The sequence below is a fragment of the Natrix helvetica genome, assembly GCF_964273705.1.
Source record: "Natrix helvetica genome assembly, chromosome: 1".
NCBI classification, from domain to species: domain Eukaryota; kingdom Metazoa; phylum Chordata; class Lepidosauria; order Squamata; family Natricidae; genus Natrix; species Natrix helvetica.
The window spans coordinates 100589167-100609795 of NC_138548.1; the positions used below are offsets into that span (position 1 = coordinate 100589167).

Below are 20629 nucleotides of genomic sequence, written 5' to 3' on the forward strand. Positions count from 1 at the left end.
TTCCAATTCGCTACCAATTTAAAATTCAAGATGATTCAGATTTGAAATGTTTCAGTCTTTCTACAAAAGAGTAACCCATTGATTTATAATAACGTAGCTAAAATTATGTTTGCATGATTTATTTTATTTTTGTTTATTTGTTTTATTTTGCTTAATGCACAGTTACTTTCCCAAGTCATACCTTTAGAGTATCGTTATTGGAAACCATTTTGTATCCAAGTAGGAAATTAAATAAAAAGATAATATTAGCAGAATGTTTATTTGCTCTAGAAATAGGTTTTATATGTCACGGTTATTTTCTGTTTCCCTGGCACAAGTTAATAACTTGATTTCTGGGCAGTACAGTAGTTTGAAATACATGGGGATGTGTTTTTATTGTACGCCGCCCCGAGTCTTTCTGGAGAGGGTGCGGCTAACAAATAAAATTTTTTGTTTATTATTATTATTATTATTATTATTATTATTATTATTATTATTATTATTATTATTATTATTCCATCAATCAAGTTGGTCTCCTTCAATTGCTTTATAAACCTGAAATTTAATGGGGTTTTTTTCTTACCTGCTATATCTATCCCACAGAGAAGTGATGTGAATACAGTAAAATGAGATTTTGTCACCCATAAGCCTTTGGTTCAAGTAACACTACAAGTTTACAGTGACTCAAAATGTTTAGCTTGTGAGTAATCAACAAACCCTGAGGCCAAAATTTCCGGTTACAGTCCTAGTGCTTCATTACAAGTCTCTCAAATTCAACAGCCTGATTACCACTTCCCTTTTTATCAAATTTACAAATATTAAGCATTTTAGTAGATATCGTTAGCAAACATCACTGGATAGAATTTCTAATATTAATGGTAAAAGATAAATAATATAGTTGTTGCTAAGCCATTAATGTTCTGGGTATTTTTTCTTCTTCTTCTGTGTTCAAAACTTTAATTTCAGTGTGGAAAAATTGAGTGTAGAGGAGATACAGGCATACTTTCTGTAGCTGGGGACTCCATTCTATTATTATTTATCTTCGTGCAGTAAAAAAGGTGAAAAGCAGCTATTCTTTAATATTAAGTTTAGGGTCCATGGTCTGAAATTTGTCTCAGTTCCTCTCCCTGCTTTTCTTTAGTGTAGATGCGTTTTAACCTTTATTAATATTTCAATGCATTTTCTGCTAAAAATCAGTGGGAACCTATACCCACTATCATCTGGCAACCTTTTCTGTTGGTTTTGGTAGAATTGGAAAAAACACACGAGAGAGACAACTTGCAGTACATCAGTTGATTTTTCTTGGTGTGGAAAGAGTATGTTGTATAATCATAAAGCGTTAGAGGAGAGCTTCATAGTCAAGATCTACCTCTTTTGGAGTGAACACCAAGGTAATTACTATCAGCACCAATGTTGGAATGCTTAAATGTTTACTTATGAACAGCATCTCTGATTTGCCCCATGCAAATCCTCACATCCTCTAAGCATCAGTTCAGGATTTTCACAGCCTCCCCGGGGTACGGTGATATATAGCGGAAAGGTTATCGTAATCTTATTTCTTTCCCTTACCTAAATCAGTAGCTTTCTTTCCATTGCTGTTGATGTATTGCTATAGACAAGGCATCTGTTTTAATCATCTTTAAATTTTAGAACCATCATCTCACTTTTAACATAATATAATATATGACTTTAATTTTGAAAATGTGAATGCTGACTTATATTCCACTGCTGAACATCAGCATAATGGAAACTACTATGGAAACAATGACAAAAAGGAATATTTGAACGTATATAATTTCCATCTCACTTGCATAATTTTTGAGAGAGTTTTGGTTGGAAGATATATATGTATATAGCATCTGTGGCATATAACATCAGTTCCCAGAAGGATTACTGAACTGGAAATAAACTGTGGGATTATCACCCTATATATATCTTATTCTGAGTGCTAAAGAGGTAATATATCATAAAAATTCAAATTGGCTGGTTTAGTGTCTATGATCATTCCGAACTGAAAAATCTAAAATGTATTGATTGTGTACAATATATTTTTCTCAAGAAAATGGTTCATTCTTCATTTTACAGTTAAGTAACAAAAAATTGAATAATCTTTGAAGGAATTAGAAGTGGCAAAGGAGGACTGTATGGAATTGATGAAGGTGATAGTTGTATTTTATCCTGCCTTTGGATTGGCCAGATGAGTTATTTGCATTTTTAAGCATTTGTAAAATTACTTTGTCATTTGAACCCAATTGCCTTCGGTCATACTGTCATGATAATATTACAATTACTAGGTAGGAAAAAAATATGTAAACAAAAAAATATGGAATGAATTTTTACAGCTCACATTCGTGATTGGTACTGAAATGGTAACAAAATTCAAACTTTTTCTATTTCTTGAGGTTACTGTTTTTCCTCTTAAAAAGGTTTTTGAAAGACAATTCTTTTTTTTTTTTTGTAAGCATAAGTAAGTGCCGTTATGATGCGGTAATCATTTGGCAATCTTTTCATTCTGCCTGCAGGTGGGAAAAAAGTTTGTTTGTTCCAGGTCATGTATAGGCAGGCAGGCACCTTGGATTTGATACAGTTTCAATTCATGTAAAATTAATGGCCGATTTTAGATTATTATCAGATTTCACAGCTGGTTGGTGCTTAATTGGCTATGTTGGGTCATGCAAACTCCAAGTGAAGCTGTTGGTTATTTATTTATATTTAACGGTCACAACTGTATTGGATTGGTCCTCAGAAGATTGAAATGACGATAAAAGGACAATGGATATGTAGGGTGCAAGGATTAACTCTACTGTATATATTTTGCTGTTATATGGTGATTTCTGTTCTGCTTTAAAAAATTCATTTTCAGTATGCATGCATGTCTGTGCTGTAGGTAGTCAGTGCTGTTCTTAGGACAGTTTTTAAGTTATACAAATTTATCAATCACTGAACAATACTTGAAGTTATTTTTTTGTTATCTTATACATTTTAATGACTAATAAGATAATATTAGAGGAATCGGTAATTTAAAAAAAGAAATTCATTTGAAAGAACTTCTTACCATCCCAGAAGATAGCAATTCTTGTGAGTGCTACTGCCAAGAGAATCGTTTGGCCATATCTTTGTAGACATAACAGGAATCAAATTCAACTGTTATTTTATTATTTTAAGCTTCAAAACAGCTTGGCTCACTTCCGGTTCCGGCGGCTGATGGCGACGGGCAAGCTTTGCTCGCCCCGCGCTTTCCTGGTGAGCTCCCCACTCCTTGGGGGGCACAGGACGCCCCGTAGAGGCTCCTGCCGGAGGAGCGGCACCGCGGGGGATCCCCTGGATCGGCGGTGGCCGGGGGCCCCCCCGCCTCGCTCTAGGCACTGGGGAGCATGATGGGGGACGCTCCGGCATCTTCGCTGCGAGGCTGACGGAAGAAAAAAACAAGCAGAAGGACGCGGCTGCGGTGCGGTGAGGCGACAACTCCCTCTCATTCCCTTCACTAATTTGGAAAAATTGCCAGCAGTCTAAACTTCACCTTCGGCTTGGCTGGAGAAGCGCGGCTGGAGGGAGGGGGATTTCCTCCCCCCCTCGGACAGGCGGCTTGAAACAATTTTGCTCTCAGCCCCAAGGGAAGGAGGAGGGGGGAGAGCCAACTAATGATGTCACTCTCCTATTAATGGCGAATTTTGAACCTAAATTTACAATGGAATGATGATCTGGAAAGTTTGGAAACTTTGAAAACTTTGTTATGCCTCTAAACCCGAAGCTGGCAGGGCAAGATGGCACACTTCCACTGTCTTCATGAACTGTGAAAATTGACTCCACCTTTAAAACTTCAGGCTTCCGGTCTTTGTCCCCATGCTACTCAGACAAATCTCTTGTTGATTGCTACATTTTGGACTCCCTGGCGTGAAAAACTTTACTCTATTGCCAGTGTGACTAGAAAAATCCCCTTCTGCCTGGACCTCCTGTCTCCTGGACTCTCCTGGCTGTCCTATCCCTCTGACTGATCATTCTCTGCATTGACTGAACTCTTTATTTCACAAACAATGCCTCCTAAAAAACCACCTCCTGGGAAGCCTGGCTTTGCTGCCTCTGCCCCGACATCTACAACATCCAGTCCGAGTACACAATCAACGATAACAGCTTTGATGCAACCTAAAACTACAGAGACTGAATTTCAACAAATGTTTCAGCAACTTCTACAGGGACAAGAGGAAATAAAAAGACAACTAAAAGAGATGAAAGAAGAAATTAAAGAGAACCAGGCCCAAATTAATAAAAACTCACAGAGACTGGATCTTTTGGAGGGTGGGATGGCTGAGATGAGGGAGGGGATGCAGGGGGTGCAGAAGGGGAACAAAGAAATTGATACCCAACAGATGAAAATAGAATTTGAGAGAATGTCCTTTTATCTTAGATTTCAAAATGTGGTGGAGAAAGATGATGAAGACATAAGGGACATTATGACAAGTATTTTGGCTGAATATATCCAGAAAGAGAAACAACAGATGGGGTGGGAACTAGACTTGGTATATAGAGTGAACTCAGCTTATGCTAGAACACACAATGTACCCAGGGAGGTACACATTAAGTTCCTCAGAAAAAGTACAAGAGATGAAATTCTGAGTGCACAAAGGGGGCAAGCTTTGAAATATCAGGACAGACAAATAACCATTCTGAAACAGATCCCCAAGAAAGTGAGGGAAAAAAGAAAAAGCTATTCGCAATTAGCGAAGAAATTATGCCAGAAGGGGGTGTGGTTCAGATGGCTGATGCCTGAAGGTATGCTAGTATTCTGGGAGGACACAAGAGTTAGAATCAATACACCCATAGAGGCGCAGGTCTTTATGGAAAAAAACAAAGCTCTCCTAGAAAAACCAGATGACTCTACACCAGATACACAGGACACGGGAGGGGCCGGAGCTCTGCCAGCGGGGGGAGATGGGGCAATACCGAGAAAACTCAGATCACAAAAATGAATAAGAAAATCTGCTTGACATAAGTTGACCGAAATTATTAATTGAATTTATATGCTGACTATATGTTACTATTTAGTAATGAATTTTATGTAAATGTATACTTTGAGTATGGAGGGAGGGGGCACCTACCGCACATTGCAACTGCCAAAATTTGTACCTTTCCATTACCTTTTTCCCTGTAAATTTTTAAAAAAACCAATAAAACTTTGTTTAAAAAAAAAAACAGCTTGGCTCAACAACCTCATAGATGCATGACAAATGCAGCCCAAAGAACGAATATGAGGATAATTGAAACATGCTGTAAAAATGAGTTGGTATTAATGATGCTTATTGGTGATAAGCACACTAATTTATGGTGATTATTCATTCTTTGGAAACCAGTCAGACAGAAAGCTAGAAATCTAGGGAATCGTGTTAGGGTTGGATTTGTTGTTGGATTGGGTTCATTTTCTCCTATAGAGAGCTAGATTGTTCCTGAACTAAGTTTGAATGGTGAGGCAAGAATCTGAAAACTGAAAAGATTTATTCACAATCTGGTGCTATTATTTGTGGAGGGTTTTCATGTATAATGGCTTGAAGATGATATATGCATAGGAAAAAAACAGAGAGCTGCAAAGGATCAGATAAAACTGATGGTGATGCTGGAGAGAGAGGAGACAGGTAATAGAAGACAGAGTGTTATATTTCTTTTGGTTTTCAGCATAGGTGCAATAAAGGCTATTGTTTATGATATATAGTATTAGTGTCTGTAATTAGGTCAGGCTAGAATCCTATTAATAGAAAAGATTGCTTTCTAGGTATCATTGGGGGGAGGGGGTTGTTATATAATCCCTAATCTTGTTTAACTTGGAGATCTTTTGCATTCTTTTGTTGAGAGCCCAGTGTTGTACGTGCCAATGAAAAATACTCTATTGCAGTGATGGCGAACCTTTTTCGCCTCGGGTGCCAAAAGCACATACGTGCGCGCTATCACGCGAACTCGAGTGCCGACCCACATAACGTAATGTCCCCGCTCACCTGTGTGGACCGTACATTTTTGCACAAGGCTTCCTCGCCACTCCCTGCTCTGGCTGCTTCCCCTTGGATAACACCCAGTGAGGGGAGAAGTTGCTCTGCCACTAACGGGCAGAGATTGGGGTGGGGGTGGGGGGATGCTCAAGTGTGCTCCTTCCCTTATCATTCTCCTGTGTAAAGATTGGGCCCTTTTTACAATGGCAGGTGTGAGTTCAGTTGCTAAATTCTCCCCTTCTATTAAAGAGGATCCTGGGCACTACAGTCAATAGACAAATGATGAAGAGAGCTGCTGGCACAGGGGAAAGAAAAGCAGCAAGAAAAGAAGAAAAAGCAGCTTTTTCCCCTCAAGGTGGCTGCTCTGTTTCTCCCCCTCCCCTGTGCTAGCATAGAGGATCCTGCCTGGTTGCTGCAATCCAAAGAGAAATGAGGAAGAGAGCAATCTGCATGAGGGAAAGACAAGCAGCAAGGAAATAAGGAAAAGCAGCTTTTTTTCCCTCAAGGTGGCTGCTCTGTTTCCCCTCCTCCCCCGTGCTAGCACAGAGGATCCTGCCTGGTCACTGCAGTCCAAAGGGAAATGAGGAAGAGACCAATCTGCATGAGGGAAAGACAAGTAGCAAGGAAATAAGGAAAAGCAGCTTTTCCCCCCTCAAGGTGGCTGCTCTGTTGCCCTTTTCTCCATTTCAGCACCACTCCATGGAGCCTGCCCCATCACCCAGGTCCTCGCTTCTCCCAAGCATTTCTTTGCCTATTTAATTTCCCCTCCGTAGCATTTTTCCATTGTGTTTCTTGCCGTTTTGGACAGGAAAACAAAGTTTGTGGGACTAAAAAAAACTCCTTTCAATCAATCAATTCCAACTTTGCGAGATCTCTTCCCCCTCCCCAAGTTGTAATTGATTGAAGTTTTTTTTTAGTCCCACAAACTTTGTTTCTCTGCACACGATGGCAAGAAACGCGATGGAGCTGGAAATCAGGTAGGCAAAGAAATGTTTGGGAGAAGCGAGGACCTGGGCGATGGTGGGTGGGGCAACCTCGATGTCCTACCACTGAAATGGAGAAAAGGGCAACAGCAGCCACGTTGAGTGAAAGAAGCCTCTTTTCTTCTTTCCTTACTGCTTGTCTTTCCCCCCTGCTGGCAGCTCTCCTCATTTCCCTGTGGATTCAAGCGATCGGGCAGGATCCTTTTTAGTAGCAGGGGGGAGGGGGGAACAGAGCAGCCAGCACGGGGGAAAGACAAGCGGCAAGAAAAGAGGCTTCTTTCACTCGTGCTGGCAGCTCTCTCATTTCCCTGTGGATTCAAGCAATCGGGCAGGATCCTTTTTAGTAGCAGGGGGAGGGGGGAACAGAGCAGCCAGCACGAGTGAAAGAAGCCTTTTTCTGTGCCGCTTGTCTTTCCCCGTTCCGGCAGCTCTCTTTGCATTGGGCTGTTTTTCGCCCTTTGGAGGCTTCAGGGAATCCTCCGGAGTTTTAAAAAAACTATCGAAAATCAGCTGGCCAGCGGGTGCATGCGCACTGGAGCTGACAGGGCAATGCCTCGCGTGCCCTCAGAAATGGCTCCGTGTGCCGCCTGTGGCACGCGTGCCATAGGTTCGCCATCACGGCTCTATTGCATCTGTTTACAAATGTTTGGTTCCTTGTTGAAGTGGGCATTTTCCCCACAACATCCCATTCATTTTATGCAGAACTGGAGAGGGCTTCCATCTCTATTCTGTTATCTCATGTACATGAAAAGGTTACAGCTGGAATAAGTAAAAGTACTATCCATGCACATTACCCAGAGTATTAGTTCCAGTGATTCTACAATAACGTTTCTAAACTGCAGTTCTACGAGAGGTCATGATTGGGGAAAAAATGATTTTTGAGCTTTTTGAGGTCATCTATCTATTCAGCTTTTTGAGATCATCTATCTATTCATTGTCATAAGTATGATGATGAGCCTATCCCAGTACTTGAGTTGTGAAGGTCTAGATGGGAGTAAACAGGCTAAAATTGAGGTCCAACAAGACAGAGGTAATATTTGTCCATTGGGGTATTTGGGGAGCTCCAGTGGTATCTCTTTATGCTTTTGTCTCCACTTATAATGTGTTCTACATGGATCTGTCTTTAAAGATCATCCAGAAGCTTCATTTGATCCAAAATTAAGATGCCTATCTAGTGATTGACTCAGTTGTTAAACAAATACATCTGGGCCACAGGACATAGATTGGTTTTCTGTTGGCTTCTGGATGAAAAATTAAAAACACAATTAACAGCACTAGTGTTAACCTACAAAGTCCCTCTTTGGGTTTGCACCAAGCTTAGGATCACATCTATCTACTAAAATCACTCAGTAGCAACACCAGCTCTCTGTAACAACCATCCTAATTGAAAAGTAGAGTAGCCCTAGCGTTTACCTCCCTCTAGTAACAGGTGAAAACGAAGGTCTTCTAGAGTACATTGGGCACTTTTTTGCTTTTTCTAGGTTCTGTGCTTCAGGTTTTGTATGCTTTTAACTGGTCCATGCATGGTTTAATTTTTTAAAAAAACTCCATGAAACCAGTGTGGGGTTGTCGAAACGAAATAAATAAATATCCAGATAGAAACTAATCTGCTCCTTTCCCACTGAGATTATTTGTGGTTGTCTTTAGGAATTTTGCATATTTCACTTTTCTATGCCATGGAACTTAAGAAGCATACATGAAGTACCTGGTTGTCCTCTACTTACAAGGAATATTCTATTTCCAGTTTTAAGATGGTCTATCTAGGACTTTATATGCGGGTCAAGAAGCAACAGTGAGAACTGGACACGGAACCACTGATTGGTTCAAAATTGGGAAAGGAGTTCAACAAGGCTGAATACTGTTGCCCTGCCTGTTTAACTTATATGCAGAGCACATCATGAGAAAGGCGGGGCTAGATGAATCAAAAGTTGGAATTTAGATTGCCGGGAGAAATACCAGCAACCTCAGATATGCATATTATACCACTCTAATGGCAGAAAGTGAAGAAGAACTAAAGAGGCTCTTGATGCAGGTGAAGAAGGTGCAAAAGTTAACTTGAAACTCAACATTAAGAAAACTAAGATCATGGCATCTGGCCCTCTCAATTTCTGGCAAATAGATGGGGAAGAAATTGAGGTGGTGACAGATTTTATTTTCCTGGGCTCCAAGATCCCCGTAGATGGGGACTGCAGCCAAGAAATTAAAAGACACTTGCTCCTGGGGAGGAAAGCTATGGCAAATCTAGACAGCATACTAAAAAGCAGAAACATCACCCTGACAACAAAAGTGTGCATAGTTAAGGCTATGGTTTTCCCAGTTGCAATGTATGGCTGAGAAAGTTGGACCATGAGAAAGGCTAAGTGCCAAAAAAGTGAGGCATTTGAACTATGGTGCTGGAGAAGACTCCTGCGAATCCCTTGAACCACAAGGCGATCAATCCGGTCAGTCCTAAAGAAGATCAACCCTGACTGCTCTTTAGAAGGCCAGATCCTGAAGATGAAACTTAAATACTTTGGCCACCTAATGAGAAGGAAGGACTCACTGGAGAAGAGCCTAATGCTGGGAAAGATTGAGGGCAAAATATGAAGGGGACGACAGAGAATGAGGTGGCTGGATGGAGTCACCGAAGCAGTAGGCGTGAGCTTAAATGGACTCCAGAGGATGGTAGAGGACAGGAAGGCCTAGAGGAATGTTGTCCATGGGGTCACGATGGGTAGGACATGACTTCGCAACTAACAACAACAAAAATCTAGGACTTACATTTGAGCTCAATTTGCTCTATTCGTTCTAAGCTCTGAGTGCATGTGAAACTCCTCTTTAGTGCACACATACATGGACATGAACCATTAGTGTACACAAACATGTTATACACACACACACACACACACATCTACTTAAACACATATTTGCTCAATTAACTAACAAAAGGTCTTCTCTAAAATTAAGCCTTATGGCAAGATAATAGGTGGTGATCTATAGAGCATTCATTCAGTACAATTTATTTTGCAAGCAAGTTTATCAAGTCCTTCAACTGCTAAAAGCTACAGTAAGTTCTTTGTTCATTCTACAGAAAATTTAAAACAAAGTATTCAGTTGTGTTTTATTATTGTTTTTTGTATTATTTATTATTATTCTTTCTAGGTGGATTCTAATTTCTAGACAGATTGCTCCTGGTGTTTGATTGTGATATTATGACAGTGTTGGTGTTAATGGTTTTTTTAAAAAAAAAAACTACATTGTAAAATGCCCGAGAGACTCATCGAAACAGAATTTTCAAAGTCATTATAAAACAAACTAAAAAGAGGCAGTAAAATAAAATCAGTTCTTTGAAGGAGTTCATTAATTCATTGAGACATGTGTTTATATATGTGTATTTAGGACACAGACATAAACATCAAAGGAAAGGGAAGGATTTATGTAAAACTTACTGGGTTTATGAACTCAAGGGTTAACTCTTGAGAATCTGTTCCAGGAAGTTGCAGGCAGTATGTTCACTGACAGTTTACTTTTGTTTTCTGGCATGGAGAAATGGCCAAAGCACTCTTCTAAACAAAAGCACAGTCTTAAATCAGCTTACCAACTGAGGAGAGAGACATCCTTGTTCAGTGGCATCTTTTAGTTGTAAGTAAGAGCAACTAACAGATTAAATCAGCTTTCAAAATTGAAAATACTAATTTTCTTGCATCCTGAGCGGAAGAAATGAACAGGTGGAAAGGAAGTTTATTGAAGTTCCTCACCCATTTAAGGAACATTGTTTGCTCAGCGTTTCACTGTTTGTTCAAAACCTCTCTTTCTCCAAACTACTTGGGACTGGAGTGCTATTGTGACCTGAAACTAAGAGGCAGGTAACAGGGTGGCATGTGATTCACTGGAATGTACTTCGTCAACATTCCTAACCATGAGGGTACTAACAGGAGTGTTGGATTAAAGTCTCTGGAAGTTTCAGTTCCTTTGTAGTCAAGAAGAACAATGAGAGGATCAAGGTTCAGTTATGTGAAACCTGGAGGAGGTCAGTGAACAAGAAATGGGTATGTGGAATCTTTTAAATGTGCTGATTTTGTCCATGCAAATAGTGCTTTCAATATTTGAAAGTCAATATTTGAGGTGGCTTGCAGCACAGTCTCCCTTTCAGCTCTTCTTTCTAGCTATAGACCTTCATTTATTGGTAGGGAGACCTCAATTCAGTTACATATTTATAAAGGTTGGGACAATGGAAGATATGCTTTGCCACTCAGAACATTATGAACTCATTCTGTACTACAGACAGTATAGGGGAAGTACATTTACCCTGAGAAGGGACCTTAACTAGCTGTGCTATGATGATTAACATTCAATAAACAATTCAAATGCTACTGATTTTAATTCTAGTGCCTGTTTGGGTTCTCCCTTGCCACTGGGGATTCTATTTAGGCAGAAAATGATAAACAGAATTACTTCTCTATTCCTTGGCCACTCCTCTCAAGTATAAGAGAAATAGGAGGTTCTGCATTTACTGAAATGTTCGAGGTATCAATTACAAATGAGGATGTAGAAGTTATGTAGAATAATATATGACTTTCAGATTACAGTTTGGGAAAGGAAAAAAAACGGAAGAATTTTCTAAGTTTGAAGTGGGACACATTGATTAATTAGATTCCCAATGGCCCTCAGTATGTACGTGTATGTATGTATGTGTGTGTGTATATATATATATGTGTGTGTGTGTGTGTGTGTGTGTGTGTGTGTGTGTGTGTGTGTGTGTGTGTGTGTGTGTATATATATATATATATATATATATATATATATATATATATATATATGTCTTTGGTTGTTCGGGTTTTCTCCCGCGTAGAATTGGAAGTATCTTCACGACGTTTCGATGAAGTCTCATTCATCATCTTCAGGCTGGTGCTTCCGGCTTGGTGCTTCCAGGAGCAATGTGAGATCTCAGCCGGTTCCTCTTTTTAACTGCCAATGGGGGTGTGAGCTGATTGGGTGGGAGCTTGGCTGCATTCTGATTGGTTGGAGGTGTATTTTGATTGGTAGGGGGCTTGGCTGTGCTCTGATTGGATGGGAGTTTGGCTGTGCTCTGATTGGATGGGGGCGTGTTCTGTTTGGGTGGGGGCCTGGTTGTGCTTGTGTTAGTCTGAGTTGCAGAGGGATTTGAGCTGGTGAGCTGCTTTACTGTTGTTTGGCTTCGCGTTTGTGGTCGTGCCACATCTCCGTGGTGGGCATCAGTTTGCTTAATGTATGGATTGGAGGGGTTTAAAGTGGCTAATAATGCAGCTGTGGTCTGGCTTCTGGTTTGTGGTCCGGCTTCTGGTTTGTGGTCATTATCGGTGTGGGTTTGGGCTTGCTTTTTGCGTGGATGTGTGATAGTGACATCCTGTGTGGTTTTCATGAGTGTGGGTCTGGTATCATTCTTTGTGTTAGGGACTCGTTGTCAGTGAGGGCGGGTTTCCAAATTGCTGGTAGGCGGGAGGTATCATCTCGTTTATTCATGCTGTGTGGTCGTTTTTCTATCTCAATAGCTTCTCTGATTATTCTGTTGTTAAAGTGTTCAATTTTGGCAATAGTTCTGGTCTTTTTAAAGTCTATATCATGTCCTGTGGCTTTGAGGTGTTGGACCAGGGAAGAAGTTGGTTCCTCCTTTCTGACTGAGTTTTTGTGTTCTTCAATGCATGCCTTTATTCTTCTGTTGGTTTGTCCAATGTATGTGGTGGTACAGGTGGTGCATGGGATTTCATATACTCCTTGATTTTCTAACTCTATTTTGTCTTTGGGGTTTCTTAGGATGGTGGATATTTTTCGGTTTGTGTAGAATGGGAGAAAACCCGAACAACCAAAGACATACATACAAACACCCGCGAAAACCTCAGAAAACAAATATATATGTATGTATGTATGTATGTATGTATGTATGTATGTATGTATGTATTAGTGTTACAACCCCTGGTATGCCTAAATATGGGAGGAAGGTCACTACTCCCTCTTTCTGTCCTTCGGCTTCATCACAGAAGACCATGCAGGCAGAAAACCATATTTTTATTTTTTTAATGTTGCCTTTTATATTTGTGTTGTATTTGTACTGATAAATAAATACTAGTCTCCCTTTATTTATTTATCAGTACAAATACAACATATATATATATACATACATACACACACACACACACACACACACACACACACACACATACATGTACGTCTTTGGTTGTTCGGATTTTCTCCCGCGTAGAATTGGAAGTATCTTCACGACGTTTCGATGAAGTCTCATTCATCATCTTCAGGCTGGTGCTTCCGGCTTGGTGCTTCCAGGAGCAATGTGAGATCTCAGCCGGTTCCTCTTTTTAACTGCCAGTGGGGGTGTGAGCTGATTGGGTGGGAGCTTGGCTGTATTCTGATTGGGTGGAGGTGTATTCTGATTGGTAGGGGGCTTGGCTGTGCTCTGATTGGATGGGAGTTTGGCTGTGCTCTGATTGGATGGGGGCATGTTCTGTTTGGGTGGGGGCCTGGTTGTGCTTGTGTTAGTCTGAGTTGCAGAGGGATTTGAGCTGGTGAGCTGCGTTACTGTTGTTTGGCTTCGAAGGCGTTTGTGGTCGTGCCACATCTCCGTGGTGGGAATCAGTTTGCTTCATGTATGGATTGGAGGGGTTTAAAATGGCTAATAATGCAGCTGTGGTCTGGCTTCTGGTTGAGTTTCTGGTTTTGTGGTCATCACCACTTTAAGCCCACAGCTTGAAGATGGCAGGTGAGATCCTGCCGAAATAAAATTTGCATAATAGTTGATAATATTTTGTAGGGATCGATAGGTTACTTTTGTTGATGACCTTCAGCCTTACTGAATTGTCTACAAACTGATTTTTGAAATAGAAAGCACCCTCTGTAGTCTGAAAGAAAACTCCCACCAACCCATCTGCATATATGTTATGTATTTACTGTCCTGATTCATTGAACACATATCTAATGAACTATTCAATGTTTTATTTTCCTTTCAAGATGAAGTTATCAAAGATGGTTAGTACAATAAACGATGAAACAACAAAATATTGTAAACATAGATGCCAAAAGCAGAGTTATACCTTTCTGCTTCATAAGTCTATTAAATCACTAGTTTGAATCCTCCCTTTCAACTTCAACAACCCCATCTAGATTATGCCATGGAACACTGCTATTTCAAGTATTACTACATTTGAAGTGAAATAGCTTGGCTCTTAAATGGACTGGTCCATTTAAGACTGAATGAACAAAAGTTATTACAGGATCCAATCGGAGTTAATTGCCAGGACCAAAGGTTGGTTCTTGCAAGCTTTCACGCTTATGCTGGAGCTCATCTTCAGGTAATTTCTCTCTCTTCAGAATTAGCATTGGACACCATCAATATCCTAATTAACAACTAAAAGCTACACATAATCAGGAACCATATAAATACAACACATAGAAAGTCCAGTGCACCTATTCGGGAGAGAGGGAAGCTCCCTGATGATGGGCTCCAGCACAAGCTCGAAAGCTTGTAGAATAAACTTTGGGTCCCAGCGACTAACAGAGTGGATCCTTAACAAACTTTATAAGTTGAAAGTAGAGTCCTTAAATTTATCATAGGTAATCTACATAGTAAATTTGATGCTTTGAATAGCCTTAAGTCCATAGTTATGAGCATCTGTTTCACTGGTATATGGTTCCTCTCCCTTAAACAAATGTGGTACTCAAAGGTGGTACTCTACTACTGTAAGACTTGCTTTAATTTCTGCAGTTAACTACAAATATGCAATCAATTTCTGAGGCACTTCCCCATAGCAAAAAGTAACCATCCTGATCAGATAGCAACAGGAATTATACTTATCATACTTTAGTGGCCTACACCATATTTACTAGTATTTTAGAAGCATTCCATTATGAGAGAAGAGTAGCTTAGTTGTATAGTTACTAACCTTACATGCAAAAGATTAAGATTTAGATGCCTCCAGCAGCTCTGGAGAAGGCCTTGAAACTTTGGAAGCTTGCTGTCAATCATTGAAGGCAGTGTTAAGCAAGATGGATCAAAGGTTGACTTGGAATAAGGCATTTCCTATGTTTCCACAAAATCAGCAAAATACACAGTCTTTGTCAAATCGACTGAAAGTGTCAAATTTTATAAACTTTATAAACTTAGCACCCTCAGTGGATGCACAGAGTGTAACTGCTTAGTGCTAAGGAAAATGTGTGATTATTTTTCTCTATTAATATTTTCCTCCAAGGTTACCTTGAATGAATCAAATGCTAACGCTTAGTGGTTTTGCGTAGAAGATGAAAGGGACACATCAAAACTACAAGTAGGAACCCACTCTGAGCCTTGTAACCTCACATGATCACAACCTAGCTGGAGTGCTGCAGGGCTATGCCGTTTTCAGCTGCAATAACAGTGAATGAAAAGAATGTTGAGTTATGAATTTGAGATATGCTCATTCATCCCCCACACTTAAAAACAACAGCCAAGTGTGGAATACTTGGCATTACACAGACAAAGTCATTTTCCAAGTAGTTGTGAGAAGGGAGCTACTAACAATTCTCAAGAGCAGGGCTTATTTTTAGGCTAAAGCTAGCCTGAAATAAACTGGGGCTCTGAAGACTTCGGATAAACACAGCGTAAAAACTGAGACAGGAAATAGAGGGTCCTGGGGGGTAATGAGTTCCAGCCACTCTTGAAACAGAAAGCTGGAGAAGGCATTACTTGAAAATAGTTTCTCTATGACAGCCTGGCAATTTTTAGCTTGTTACTTTACCATCAAAACGAGAACACTCTCGCTGCGGACTTCAATTGCGCTTACGGAAGCTTCCGTCTTTTCCTTTTGTTTCTGAGTCTATTTGGCTTTAAGTATCTTTTGATGTTTTTGGAACGATATGAGAGCCAGTTGATGACTGATCTCCTCTTTAAAAAAAGCCAGATGCTGCTAGTAGGGGAGGTGGGGAATGCAGTCTGAAGTTTATACAGTTGTGTGTAAACATAGTGCTGTAGAAAAGTTTAGAGTAAGCCTGAAGGACATGTTAAAAGTCAGAGAGGTGCTGCTGCAGACGTTCTGCTAGCTAGAAGTTGGAAGGAGAGTTTGTGCTTTTCCATAACTAAGCTGAAATTGCTGCAAACCAAGAGAAGATCTTTGCAATGGGCCCGCAGCATGGATAGTGAGATTAATATTTACAAACACTTCACGTGGCTAAAGAGGGTAAGTGACCTTTTTTTTTTTTTTTGCATTTTTACAATTCACCACGCTTATAGGGAGAGAAGAATTTAAGCATGTTACATTTTCTGCCACTGCGAGAGAAATTGTTCTACTAGTTTGAAACTAGTAGCCTGAGAGGGAGGGCACTGGGGACACAGCCAGTATTCCTTTGTCTTTGGGGTAAAACTCTCAAGACAGTCTAAGCAAAATGATCAGGCAATCGTTTAGCTTGGTGGTGGAACAGAACATTCCCCATAAGAGCTCAAGTTAGATTCCGTTTTCCAGTGAGGTGATCGTGTTTCTTTGCAAAGCTTTCCTTTAGTAGCTTTTGAAAAGATATTGTACAGTTGCTCTTAGAACTAATAAAAGTTCAGTTAATCAGACCAGTCAGTTAGCTAATTAACTTGCAAGGTAGGGTGTTTTTTTTAAAGATTTAAACAGTTTCAGGCTTTCTTAAGTAGATTAAAATGTATTAGTACCAACTGATTTAGATCCACTCCATTTTATGTTTAATCTAAATCCATTATTAAGAAATACTCAATACTGTATATTTTATGTACAGTAATGCTGGAAGTATATTCCAGATATTCCCTCTAGTTCGGGACTGTATCTTTAATGTTGCAGTTAAGATGCTGTTTACATAAAGTATTCTTTTTATACTATTTAATTTTAATAATATAAAGGGAATCTGCATTATTTAGATTCAATCTTCACTACATTCAGTATTATTACAGTAGTCACTGAAGTTTACAAAACTTGACAGTAGGTACTTGGATTTATGTATTGAGGAATTTCATGCTGATGTTGAACATATCTTTTCCTTGATAAATCCAATTGGAGTCATAATTTATTCCTAAGTAAGTAGATGTAAGATTGCAGCCCCATGTTTACAATTCTGGGAACTTAAAAAACAGACTTTAAAAAGATTTTCCTAAAAGGTGGATGGGTGAGTTAAGAGAGAAGATTGCTCTTTCAAATAAACTTGTTAACAAACAAGCTTAAGAGCACTTTCCAGAAAGCTGTATAATAATTGCATACTAATTTCTTTTTTAGACAACTAATTCTCAAAGCCATGGGAGAAATTGGGATTATTTCCCAATATGCTTTGTTAAGTATATTTACTCTCCTATTTTTCTCAGATTCTGAGGAAAGAGAAGTAGGATGGGGTTTTAATGGTTTTGGTTTTATATAGAAGGCTTTTAAGGAACTAAATGCCCTACTTCTAAAAGGGCTGGGAAGAGATACTATGTAGTGGAGCAGTAGTGCATGAAGAGAATTCAAGGTACTTAATCAAGGAGAAAAGCAACCTAGAACTAAGGAGAAATTTCCTGACAGAACAACTAATCAGTAGAACAACTTGCCTCCGGAAGGTGTGAATGCTCCAACACTGGAAGTTTTTAAGAAGAGATTGGACAACCATTTGTCTGAAATAATATAGGGCTTCCTGTCTGAGCAGGGGGTTGGGCTAGAAGACCTTCAAGGTCCCTTCCAACTCTGTTATTCTATTATTCCTCCCAGAGGAAAAAATATGATTTCCATGAAATTTCACAAGCTCCTTTGATAAGTCATCTTATTTTTTAAAAAATTCATTCTACACTGATTTTTTAATGGCATATGATTACATTGGTGCTGCATGCTTGGCCACCAGCTGTGGTGGTAAAACGATGCTCTATGACTGGTAATAAAAACTACTTCCTCTACACTCCAGGGTGAGAGAGAGAAAGGAATTGAGCTGGACTTCTATCCGTCCTCGGTGGCATTTGCCAAAGCAGGCTCTAATTTCAAAGAGAAGGCAGTCTTGGACTGGGGGAGGGGGATTCAAATGTGATTTCTGTTCTGATGTTGCAAGATTACAAGTTCGTTATAAGAATGAACTGAAATAAATAATCTAAAACCATTCACATATTCAATGGATGAAATAGATTAATGGATGAAATAGATTAAAAAACATAAATCTGCTTTACTTGAACGAAAAGAAAAGATTATGTAAGATTTCCTATATATCATCAAACCAATGCCCAGAAAAAAAATGCAATATTTTCCTGAAAGCGTTCCAAAATTAGTTTGAAAACTAATGTCAGAAAGTGCCTTTGTATACGAGCACATAGAAAGGTCAAGTGTCAGGAGTCAAATAATGAAATTTTTTTCACAAGAGAAGCATAACAAAGTAATTATGCTAAAAAAGAGTTAGTAAGAAAAAAAGCATTACTTAACGCATGTTTGTCCATCTTTAGAAGATCACATGTGATGCAAATTAGCCACTTCCTTATTTTGCTTTCTGTTGTATTATTTTTATCAGGCATTTTCTCCTTTCCATATGTTTATCAATGCATGAAATCTACTAAATCAAAGCAATGGATCAGTCCAGAAAAAGCCTTGGTTAACATATTGTCAGGCCTGGGTTTTTAAAACCATGATGTGCTAAAAGAATCGTAATTGTCTGTTTAGTATATAACTCTAGGCTATAAAAGGTCAGCTTACATAGAATCGTAGAGGTGGTATGTGTCATTATCAGCCCTACAAGATAGACTAGATTAAGAAGCCAATTCCCTATAGATCAGGATTACTTTTATCGTAACAGCTATGATAACAGAATCTTGCAAGTCTGAACATTTTTCTCTCTCTGCACCCCCTTCCTGTGAACTTGCCTGGGACAATTTTCTCAAGTTAATTTCTTGGCCCAGGCTCAAGCCTTGCTTAACTGACCATTGCCTTGATAGTGACTCTTTCTCCTGTCCTTCAAGGCCATCAACCAAGACCGTTTTCTAGGATCCATCTTCACTTCAATGGCGGGACACTTGGTGCAGTATCACCAAGTATTTCTCTATATTTGAAAACAGGATCATATTCCTCTATGATAAACTATGATTCCCACTTCAACTCAGGCTGCCAGTGACATGCTGAAAACAAAATTCCACATCTTTATGCACCCACAATGAGTCAACATAAAGCTGTATCGACAGGGGTCTCCCCACGTGGAGAATGATATTGCTGTGCACAGCTAGTTCTCTGAATGTAGCTCAAACCAAGGGGGGAAATGTTGGCTAGGTGAGCTGATGATTAGCAAGCTGATGATTGAGATACTTCCCATAACTTTGTCCCACTAGTTAAGAAATATGCAGCTTATACTCTACAATGTTTTCATTAGAGACTGCCTGAAAATTATTTTTATTTATTTATTTATTCAACTTCATCTCACTTGGGGGAAACTCTAGGTGGCTGAGGCCTCACCCATTTTGAGAAACATGTGAGGCAACAGAATAATTCTTGTAATAAATAAATAACTATTATAAATAAGTAATAAATAACTTTTGAGGAAGCTGAGAGCCACCCTTCACTATGGGTTATCTCCCTCCCCCCTCCAAAAAAATAAAGGATGAGTCAAAGATAAATATTCAATTGAATTTATTGTCATTTACATTTAAATGAAATATATCATGTTTATCCATTAGATATGCATTTAATGAGTTTATCTTTATGTTACATCAAAAATTACAGTCTTTTGAAATCTTTGAGGGATGCATTAAGCTCTGGGCCTCAGGCAGTATATCACATTGTAAAATGGGATCCTTAAAATGGTTTCCCTACCTGAGCCTCTTTAGGTAGCTTGGCCCACAATGTGACCCTTTCTGTCTAAGGCAGGAGAGACTGAATGGAGAAATTTGGCTTTTGGGATAAATCCTGTTGCTGCAACATGGCTTACAGCTATTAGGTCTTTCTTTGGGGAAATGTAAAGGAAACCCAGTGTCAGGCTTGGAAGCCATCTTTTACAATGGGCCTCAAGCCTGCCACATATTCTTTTCTACTGTGGGAGGCGGGATTGTAAGGAGCATGGGAGCTTTGTAGTCAAAATAACATTCCTTCTCAGAAAGTCAAGGTCATCCGGCCCTGGCACCTAGAGGGATCTTCTTTTGGGACAGTGACTGATTGGACCATGTGATGGACATGTGGGTGCTGTGGTAGGGCCTTGAACTTTCAACTGGGTGTGGAAAACCTGGAAGCTTTCAGATTTGGGTTTTCCCAGATGTGCCAACATGGCTCTTCTAATAAATTGGAACTTTGAGGAATCTCTAGCCTCAGACTCTTATTTTATTGAGGATGCTATTTGAAACCCTGACACCCAGTAGCAGACAATTGTCAGTGTTGTAAATAAATATGCTAATGATATGCTTGATATATGTGATGCAGTCAACTCTTGTGAAACCTCTCTATATAATTTTTATCAGGTTATTACATTAATAATGGCACGATTCAGAGTAAGAAAGCTATCTCATTTTGAACTCCCCAGAAAGTCAAACACATTATTCAACTGGTTCTCAAGTTTTCTCTCTCTTGACATCAGAAATGTGCTGAAAAGCTCAGACAGCTGTTCCTTCCCCCATTTCTTTTCAAATCTGAGTGTGTATTAATAAAACAGATCACAGCCTTCAAAATGATGAGCTACTAAACAAATAACTGGATGACCACATTCTCTTGTCTCTGCTCTGCTTCCGTTTGCCACTTTTCATTAACAGAA

General features: G+C 39.5%; 1 protein-coding gene across 8 annotated transcripts in view; it reads left to right on the top strand.

The window, feature by feature from the left end:
• PPFIBP2 (PPFIA binding protein 2) overlaps window positions 1-20629 on the top strand; it is a 149389-nt gene that overhangs the window by 52306 nt on the left and 76454 nt on the right. The window contains exon 1 of one of the 8 annotated variants that reach the window (XM_081936505.1): window positions 15765-16116. The exons of 6 other annotated variants lie outside the window; for them this stretch is intronic. In XM_081936505.1, the coding sequence (XP_081792631.1) occupies window positions 16069-16116 (48 nt within the window). In that variant the 5' untranslated portion in view covers window positions 15765-16068. Of the gene's footprint in view, window positions 1-15764; window positions 16117-20629 lie in introns of those variants that run through there. One more of the 8 variants, XM_081936506.1, reaches the window with a different exon arrangement.